The 9962-nt window shown below is 53.2% G+C and overlaps 1 protein-coding gene across 2 annotated transcripts; it reads right to left on the reverse strand.

Annotated features, from left to right (window-relative positions):
• Positions 1-12: 12 nt before the first annotated feature.
• On the reverse strand, positions 13-6412 carry KIAA2013 (KIAA2013 ortholog). Of its 2 annotated transcripts, none has more exons than XM_019756284.3 (3): positions 5228-6412; positions 2420-3273; positions 13-705 (listed from the first exon to the last, which is right to left on the reverse strand). In XM_019756284.3, the coding sequence occupies exons 1-3, from the start codon at positions 6258-6260 to the stop codon at positions 688-690; spliced, it is 1905 nt and encodes a 634-aa protein (XP_019611843.3). In that variant the 5' UTR covers positions 6261-6412; the 3' UTR covers positions 13-687. The 2 variants fall into 2 exon arrangements, with proteins under 2 accessions (XP_019611843.3, XP_074190143.2); XM_074334042.2 differs by lacking the exon at positions 13-705 and adding an exon at positions 712-1245.
• Positions 6413-9962: the final 3550 nt, after the last annotated feature.

Genomic DNA, 9962 nt, shown 5'->3' on the forward strand with positions numbered 1-9962 from the left:
AAACCGGTCATGAAAGTTTGAAAGAGATTTATTTAAAAACAGAACAAAAGAAAGCTTTGGTATTTCAAAACCCAACAATCATCAATCACTAGAAAGTTAAACACCTCCCCGAAAGCCCAGAAGTACAAAACCACAGCTCTCCACAGGCTCATGATAAGACAATGTGCAAACCCGAGGATGACCCGAGACCCACGCCCTCCACGCTGGCAGCGTGTGGGGCCTCCAAACACCACCCCGGCGGCGAAATCACCGCCAAGATTCACTGTCTAAGGTGGATGCAAAAGCCATTCAGTAAAATGTCAACAATAAATTAAAAATTCAGTCAAGAAGCAACACATTAAATTAGGAAAAAAGCCAAAATTTTTCCTAGACAAGAGTCTTTTCAAAAGAGGTTCTATTTCCTGGGCCCGAAGGAAGGGGGAAAGTGGAAGGAGCGAGTTCAATTTCAAGTATGTTCCACACAGTTCATTTTATTGAGTGGAAAGCTTACAAAAAGTCCACTGGCCCCTCCCCTCCCGCTCCCCAATGCAAAGTCCTGAACATCCGCACGCACGTCTGCGTCACTGGTGTCCCCAAAACAAGGCACAAAAGGGTGGGTGCTTTCAAAGGATCCCTTGTTCGTAGCAGCAGGACTGAGTGCTGGGTGTCTTGTGCAATTGGTGGCTGAAAGCAGGGCTGCTGGCTCGCTCAGACACTGGGGTCTTCCTGTTCAATTAACAAAACAAGCTGTTACTGCTCGCTGCCAACTCTGCGGACAGCTACAGAAACACTAAGGGAAGCAGGCGATGGCGGCGGCCCTGGTGACGCCCCACCCTGCGACAGCTCCTGGCCCAGGGACAGGCTAGAACTACCACGGAGGTAGTGGGTTGGGGACTCCTCAGGCTGGTGCAGTGATCGCTGGGCTTTGCTGTGGTGTGGACCTGGGGCAGGACCCCATGAAGGCACTTTGCCTTGTCCCCCGGATTACGTGGGGAACCAAGGTGGATGGGTATATGCCAGATTAAGAGCAGAGAAGCCGACCAGCCAGCAGGCAAAGCAGCCCACCAGCTACACAAAGAGGCTGCAGTGCAAACCCACACAATGCAAATGAGCAGCGTTCTAGCACAGCTGGCCCTGCACTTGTCTTTTTCATCTGATTTTCCATTTGTTCTTCAAGCTTGAGGAGCTCAGACCTGCCTCCCACTCTTCTCCCAGTCCTTCAGGTCGAGCGCTACTTCCTTCTCCTAGTCCAGGCCACAAAGCCCTCTGTGGAGGTGAATGAGGCATTTCTTAGAGCGTCATGTACCTCTCTACTCTCACCATCTGGGGAGGGGAGGGGAAGGGAGGGAAATGGGGAGGAGGGGAGGGGAGGGAAGGGGAATGGAGAGGGAATGGAGGGGAGGGGAGGGGAGTAGAGAGGAGGGGAGGGGGAGGGGAGGGGAATGGAGAGGGAATGTAGGGGAGGGGAGGGGAGTAGAGAGGAGGGGAGGGGGAGGGGAGGGGAGGGAAATGGGGAGGAGGGGAGGGGAGGGAAGGGGAATGGAGAGGGAATGTAGGGGAGGGGAAGGGGAGTAGAGAGGAGGGGAGGGGGAGGGAAGGGGAATGGAGAGGGAATGTAGGGGAGGGGAGGGGAGTAGAGAGGAGGGGAGGGGGAGGGGAGGGGAGGGAAATGGGGAGGAGGGGAGGGGAGGGGAGGGGAATGGAGAGGGAATGTAGGGGAGGGGAGGGGAGTAGAGAGGAGGGGAGGGGGAGGGGAGGGGAGGGAAGGGAAACAAGCTCTGCTCCCTCAACAGCACTCTCCTGTGACTGCCAACAATGGCCTCCCTTCTGGTCTTTCTCTTGGGAAATCCTGGCAGTGAGAAAGCTCGGAGCACTGGGTGACAGGGCAGAGGAGGTGGCCTCCCGAGACACCAATCCTGACCCCTAAGATATATTCCGGAGGAGAGCCTCACAGCAACGGTGGTCAAAGTCACGGCTTCCTGGGGGCAAAGATGTCTCAGGAAACAGGAGGGGACTGACCTTGTCCTGTTCCGAGAAGATAAGCACCTTGGGCTGGCCCTCGGTGACAGAATGACCTGGGAACCACGGTGGACAGGCCCTCGGGTGAGGCGGGGGTTCCACCAGCAGTTTAGATAGAGGCTTCAGGTCAATGTAGGGGTTCGCTGAGATTTACGGGGGAGGGGTGGGAGACAACTGCCCCCATGCCTGGGAGGCCGGGGACTCACCTATCCACACCTGGTTTTCTACAGGTGTCCCTTCCTATGGGCTCCTCTCGAAAGTCACTTTTTAATGTCCTTTCAAAACACACTCGCTCCTCTCTCTAGGTTGAGGGCTGAGGGCACTGGCTTAAAAGGACAGCCCGTGACTGCCCAGGTGTCACCCCCTCCTGGACTCAGGAAAAAGCCGGGCCTTGGGCGCTGCAGACACAGGGGGTTTATACCTTACTCCTGAAGAGGGGCTTGGCCCCTGGCCCACAGTACTCGTTGTAGATGAGCTTGAAGAGGAAGAGGTGGAAGAGGGTGATGAGGGAGGCCACGCTGAACCAGAAGAGGAACGGCAGCCCGGGGTCCTGCTGGGCCATGTGCTCGTCGTGGGCCAGGATGGCCTTGAGGTGCAGCGTGTGCCGCAGGTCCTGCAGGTGCGTGAGGTCGGTGGAGATGTACAGCAGCGGCGTGATGGGCTGTGTCACCATGACCGAGAAGGTGTGGCCCTGGGGCGCCGAGGTCAGCTCCACGGGCTCTTGCAGGCAGCCCGCCTCGCAGGCGTAGATCTTGCCGGGCTGGCCGTGGGGCTCCACGGACACGTGCAGGTACGGCTTGCCCTCGGGGTCCGCCAGCACCGCCAGGTTGATGTGGTCATTCTTGTAGCGGATGCCGTGCAGGGCGTAGCTGTTGTGCAGCACGTCGGGGTCGGCCTGGAACTGGAGGTGGTTCTCGGTGAACTGCAGCCCCCCGAAGCTGAGCACCATGCCTTGCAGGATGCCGGGGGCGCCCACCTTCACCAGCCCCTTGCAGCCGCGCTTCTGCAGGGTCAGCTTCCACAGGTCAGACAGCTGCAGAATCTGCTGGACAGAGGCCAGCCAGCCCGGCCAGAGGTTCTCAGCGTGCATGGTGGCGTGGCCGCTGAAGCAGTGATCTTCGTAGCTGAGCGTCGACTCCATCTGCTCTCGCTCCTTGTGGCTCAGGCTGGGGCTGAGAAGTGGGGCTGCTGAGCAGGACAGCATGTAATACAGGGTCAGGTTCACGGTCAGGCCAGACGGGGTGTGGGCATCCGTGATCTTCTTCATTTCCACACCTGTAATGCCACAAGGATTGAATGTTAAGAAGGGAATGGCAGGGTTGGGAGGCTGAGGTTATGAAACAGATCGAGAGCAGCAGAGACACCGTTTTGTCCCTAGGGATGCAAGTTCCAGTCTCCGTCAAGTAAGACAGAAAGTCATCCTGCCCGGCTTCCTCACATGACCACCTTGAGCCCTGGGGGCCTGAAACCGAAAATCCTGTTAAAGGGCAGTGGGGCCTCCTGCCAGAGCTCAGAACACAGACTTAGCCAGGACTTGGGTAGCTAACCCCACGGCGCCACGTAAGTCACGTCCCCCAATCCCGGACACTGTCATCAATGCCCTGGCCTGTCTTGGGCTTCTCTCCTCTCCCATCTGTCTCTCCAGTCCTGTAGCTTTACAGGACCTCTGAACACAGGCTCCCCCAAGTTTGTAGGCCCTCTAGACTCAACCAGCTAACTGCCCGCCTGGTACCTCCAACTGGACGTCTGACAGGCATTCTGAACCTGACACGGTTGAATTCTTCGAGCCCCAAACCTATCCTTCCCCAACTTGTCTCCAGACACCTGCTAAAGTCCTCCCCTAAAATTCAGGAGTCACCCTCAAGTTCTCACTCCCCCAGCTAGTCCTTGGAAAGTCTGGGCGGCTTCACCTCCAAAAGTAGCAGAATCCATCCACTTCTGTCTCCACGGTCACAATTCTGGTCCCAGCCACCCTCCTCTCTCGCCTGGGCTCCATGCTCCACTTTTGTCCCGGTGGTCTACAGTCTGCATCCAGCAGCCAGAGGGATCTTTAAAAATGGGCATCAGATAGTCTCTGCCCTGCTACCGTCCTCGTTATTCAGGTCTCAGCTTAAGTGTTTCCTTCTCAGAGAAGCCTCCCTGACAACTGGAGCAAAACAGAGGCCCCACCCCACTCCCACACACCCTCACCTGCTCCCATTCCAGTCACCCTCAAACATGCTTTTAACCTTTCTCCATAGAACTTCTTACCCTAAAAGGTATCTTGCTTCTGTATTGAAATTTTCACTTTTCTAATATTTGTCTTCCTCCCATTCAGAATTTCGGCAAGTACCATGAGGGCAGGAACTTTGTTTTGTTCACTTCCATCTCCTCCATGCGAGAACAGACCCCGGCAGAAGCATTCAATACTTGCTGAATGAATTAGACTCTGAGCAACTAAATATATGGATTCAAACAACTACTGTGTTTCCCCGAAAATAAGACCTAGCTGGACCATCAGCTCTAATGTGTCTTTTGGAGCAAAAATTAATGTAAGACCTGGTCTTATTTTACTATAAGACCCGGTCTTACTTTACTATAAGACCGGGTCTTATATTAATTTTTGCTCCAAAAGACGCATTAGAGCTGATGGTCCGGCTAGGTCTTATTTTCTGGGAACCAGGGTAGAACCCTGGAAACCAAAATCTCTTATCTAGAACCGGCCTTTCTTTTCTTAAACAGTCAAGGGGGAAAGAAGTTTTCATTTGACAGGAGCCTCCCACCTGCTGAGAGATCCCACTGCCTCCTTGTGAAAAAGCTGCCGCCACACCAGCCAGGGCACACCTCAGCCTCGCGGGAGGTCAAGAAGCCCATGGCTTGTCACTAGCCAGATTGTGGGGAACTGAAGAAAGAATGGGGATCAGCCAGGCCTCTCTCTGCCTGTTGGTTTATCCTTTGCGAACTGACCTCCAAAACCACTCTGCTCAAATCAGGCCTTACCAACAACAAGACCTCCCCTCTGTGCTCATTTTTTCGTTAGAATCTCACAAAAGCCCTCTGAGGCAGGTGCTGCTCCTGTTCCAAGGACACATGACACCCAGCAGTGGAGGAGAGTCAACCCCAGGTCAAACACCAAGCCCAACTTTTAACCATCCCGTTGCTCTCCTTCAGTATCGCTTCCGCAGACTCTGGAGGGGCATCTCCAGGATGTGAGGTGTGGACTATGAACCAAGCACCTGCCAGGCCTCACCTGGGCTGAAGAGCTGAGCCCAAAGGCGCTGGTGGTCCTGCAGCAGCTCAGCGGCAGGCATCTCCAAGAGCTCCAGCATTTCCTTCCGTGCCAAGTCCTGGAGCACCTTGAGCTCCTTGGCTGCTTTGCTTTTGAGCACCTGGGGGTTAACAGGACCTGAGACATGCACTACCCACAGCACCGTCTCGTCCAGCTGCGTCTTGGGAGCCACCTGGAGCCGGTTCACTAGTTTCTTGGCGGCCACCACCACCAGGTGCACCAGCCCCGTGGGAGAAGGCGGGGACCGGCCCGAGTAGAGGAGGAATTGATGGTCTCCGACCTTCTCCAGAGTACTGGTGAAGGCCCTGGGAGACGGGCCAGCAGTGGGCCCCACAGTCTGCAGCGCGGCCACGCGCTCCGTGGGGTTGTTGAGCTGGATGCGCTGCAGGTAGACGTGGGGTCGGCCCCGGTGCGCCAGAAAGTCCTCTTGCAGCAGGACACAGTCGCGGCCGGATCCCGTGACAAGGCCGGAGGCCGAGGCTGGCCCGGGGGCGGCGGCAGCAGCACCGAGACCTGGGGTCCCGAGCTGCAGGCAACGCACCCGGCGCAGCAGCCCTTCACGCAGCAGCAACACTGACTCTCCAGCTTCGGAAAGCGCACTCAGCGGGCGCAACTGCACGAAGGGCAGGAAGTCCGGCGCCACGGCGGGCTCCCGCTCTCCGGGGGTCACCCACAGCCGGTTGGCAGCCACGTCCAGGGCCAGGAAGCCGTTGGCCACCAGGGCTGGCACTCCAGGGCCCAGCGGCACAGCCTCGCCGCGCTCCCGCAGGCCGCGCCAGGCGCGGGTGGCCGCCTCCAGGCAGGCAGAGGGCTCGCTGGCACCGCGCTTGCCGCTGGCCCAGGGCAGCAAGTGCAGGCCGCCCGCCGCCCGCCGCGCCCCGGAGCCCCCGAACCACAGAAGCAGCAGCAGGAGGCCAAGTAGGCAGAGTAGGCGGCGGGCCCAGCTGCTCGACAGCAGTCCCGGGAGCCCCTTAAGCCGCTGCTGCAGCCACATCGGGCCGCCAGGCGCGGGCGCGGCGCGGGGGCGGCCGCTGGGCCCGCCGCCCAGCCCACCGGCCCGGCCGCCCGCGCCTCACTCCCAGGACTGGACCGCGGCGCCCACTCCGGCGCCCACTCCGGCCCCTGTCGCAGCCGCCACCGCCGCTTCCTCTTCTTTCTCGGTTGCCTCCGGCCGTCAAACGACGCTGGCCGTCAAGCGCCGCCGAATCTTTTGCGACATATGGAAACGATTAGGGCGGAGAAAGAAGAGAGGGGCGGGCCAAAGAGGAGGAGGCGGAGCCACAGCGAGGAAGGGACGAGACTCGCTGGGGGCTGGACCACGTGTAAGGGGCCTGCAGCGTGAAGTCGACGGGAGGAGAGACGTCTCGGGGGCGACTGAAACATCCAACTCACTTGTGGAAAAAACACCTGAGCCAGCCAAACAGGACACGTGTGGAGCCCCGTTTGCTACTGATGGATTCAACAGCCCTAAGATTAAAAACAATAAAACATTTTTTCTGTATAAATGACCATCCTCACTGCAAAACAACTTAGTACAGAAATTTTTAAAAAGAAAGGAAGGAAGAAAAGAAAAAAGAAAGTAATCACTGTAAACTAGACTTCTTAGGAAATACATTGTTGACAACTCTTGCAGACCTGTCTGGCTACGTGTGTGGCACATGGGACAAAAATTTGGCCGAGGACTGTCTATTTCTGGGCCACACCAAGTCATCTTCATATCCACCCTGCGTTTTAACTTATTACGTAACATGACACTAAAGTCTCATAATTTGAAAATGCTTTATTGTGAATCATCGAAGCAGAAGTGAAATTTTGCTTTGTTTATGGGGAAAAAATTCAATGTGAGCACAGGGGCAGAATGGGGCGATTGTTTCCATTTTGGTGTAAAGACATTCCAAAGCCAGACAGTGCTTCCCAGTTGTTGAAAATGTGATGGTTATTTGAGGTGGCTTCTTGTGGTCTGTGAGCAGACACAGATTTGTTTGCCCAGTTCGAGGGCCAGCGCCCTGTGAAAAGGTGCTTGTGCAGGTGATCCAACAGTATGCTTACCTTTTTTTTTTTTTTTTTGGTTATTATCAAAACACAAAATTCTGAATTACCACCGGGAGTTCACAAACCCCACAGAATATGTTTGTGGATGTGCAGAAATCCATCCATGCCCTACAGTTAGAGACAGGATCCACCCAAACCCCCACCTGTGAAATGAGGATGACGCTGTCTCTCATTTTTTTGAGGAATAAATAAGTTAATACAGGTAAAGCAAGCAAGGTGCATGACACACAGTAAGTGCTCAGTAAATGTAACCTGTATCATTTTGTTAATACTATAAACATCCATGTTATAGGCATATATCTAGGCCCACTTGTGGGAATATTTCTGGGGGAGCAATTTCTGGAAGCAGATTCCTAAGTCAAGGGAAGACTCATTATTCGTGCTCTTAACTCCCTCACCACTCTCACACACTCCAGGGGGAGGGGACTCCCAGCCAAGGTCAGCAACACAGCCACAACAAAGCTAGGGGGTTAAGAGCAAGGACCCTAGCATCAGGCTGCCTGGGTTTTGAATTGTGGCCTTCTCCCTTGCTAACAAGACAACTAACTTCCCTGGGCCTCAGTTTATCCATAAAATGGGGATCATGAGACAGAGTAGGATTGCTCTAAGGCTTAAACTGGACAAGCACGTGAAGCATTTAGAATAGTGTCTGGCTTAAAATAAATCATTTTAATTTATTTTTACTTGGAAACAGAATACACGTGTACATGATGCAAAACTCAAAATACACAAAAGGGTCAAGAGTAACAATTAAGTCTGCCTCCCTCCTGGGGCCTCAGCCAATCTGTTCCTCTCCCCAGATGCAACCACTGCCACTGGTTCCTTGGATATTCTTTCAGATATTCTATTGGTTTGCAGATATATAGATATGCAATACATCCATATTTTTTTCTTTTACAAACATGGTAGCATATGATGTGCACTTGCATCTTACTTTTTCACTTAACGGAGCAGCCTGGAAATTCTATTTGTATTATTATTATTAAAAGGGCTAAGTGCCAGTGGGACTAGTTGATGGGTGGAAAGGGGGAGGAGACTGAGGACCCACTGGGAGCACAGAGTGTGGCTGTCGGTTCACTGAGGCCATAGCTCTCTCTTGGGCCAAGAAAGGACATGGATAAAAGAAGAGAAGGAAAGTGAGAAAAGTCCCTGTGGCATTGGACAACTGCCCTCCAGGCCAGCTATCCTTTCTGCACCTTCCCAGAAAAGCAGGGTCCTGCGCCTTTAACTGCATAGTACGTGCTGCACGTACAAGGAGTAACATCTGGCGAGCAGCCACCCCTGTTAAAGAGACAGGCTCTCCTTTTGGATGAAACTTGGACTGGGTTCAAGTTCTAGCAATCTGATGAAGGGAGGAGGATACACATACCAAAGGTATGGAGGCAAGTGTTGCCAGGGTGAATCCTTTCTCCAAGGGGGGCCAACAGCCTTCAAGATTCCTTCCCTCTCCTGATTTGCAACGACTCTGGGGACTTGGGCCATAGGAACCTCACTACCCAGGGATTTTTTTCTGTTTACAGAAAATCACCACTGAGGTTCTCCTTAGGTCCCAGCAAATGGAGAATTAGAGCCAGCTTCCAAAAGCTGCCTCCCTTACTGTGGTTCCACGTCAGCTGTGTGACTTCGAGCAGGTTGTATCACTTCTCTGAGCCCCCATTGCCTCGTTTCACAAATGGGGCAACACTGCCTAATTTGAAGGGCTGTCTGAAACAAGGAATGAAACAGCTTTGAAAACTGAGCCAGGGACATATGCTCACTCTCCTCCATTTCCTTCTCGAAAGGTCTGGAATTTCAATCTGCAACCTCCTGAATTCAAAAACATCCGGTGGATTCTGGCACCAAATTCTGTCCCCAGCTGCAGAAACTCCCCGCCTGGGTCCCAGTTGGGTGGTAGAGGCTGTGGATTTCACTCATGCTTCTTCTCTTTATTTGCTTTGTACCTTGGGCTTGCTGCTGGGGCCCTCCGGGCCTTACTTCTACTGGTACCATCTGTACAACGAATAAATCTCTGTACCATGAGATGATCTCCTGGGTTCCCAGGGATTGTACCTATCTTCTAAAAATAACATGTGTTGGTTTTGTTTGGTTTGTACAAATAGTATATATTCATTGTAGAAAAAAATCCTAAAAAAATTACCTGTCAATAATATACATAAATATGTATATAATATATAATGTTATATACGATATATATATTTGACATACTAATATATATTATATATCTTAGTATATATATAGTATGTGTTATATATACATATACATGTATATTCCCACATCCTAGAGATAATCACTGTAAACATCTGGCTGTCGTTACCTTTTATCATTATCTCTATGCATCGTATCTATAAGAATATATTTTTACTGAGTGGGGTCATACTGTGTATATGGCTTCTCCCACTACACACTATCTTGGGAGTGTATTTTCCTTGCTGGAACGGTCTTAGATACTGTTGCTTTCTTTTCTCAGTGGCCACGCATGGCTTTATGTTGCTCATGACATTCCTTCTGCTTTGACCCTTTGTTCCACTGGCAGGGGGCAGCCCCTGACCACCAGGGTCGCACTCACCACCCATTCTTCTGGAGCCTACTCCTCTGGAAAGAAGCCCCTGGATCTCTGTCTGAGGGTCTCTTCAGAAGAAGGGAG

The sequence above is a fragment of the Rhinolophus sinicus genome, chromosome 14 (genome assembly GCF_057876585.1).
Source record: "Rhinolophus sinicus isolate RSI-liver-muscle chromosome 14, RSI-T2T, whole genome shotgun sequence".
Taxonomy (NCBI): domain Eukaryota; kingdom Metazoa; phylum Chordata; class Mammalia; order Chiroptera; family Rhinolophidae; genus Rhinolophus; species Rhinolophus sinicus.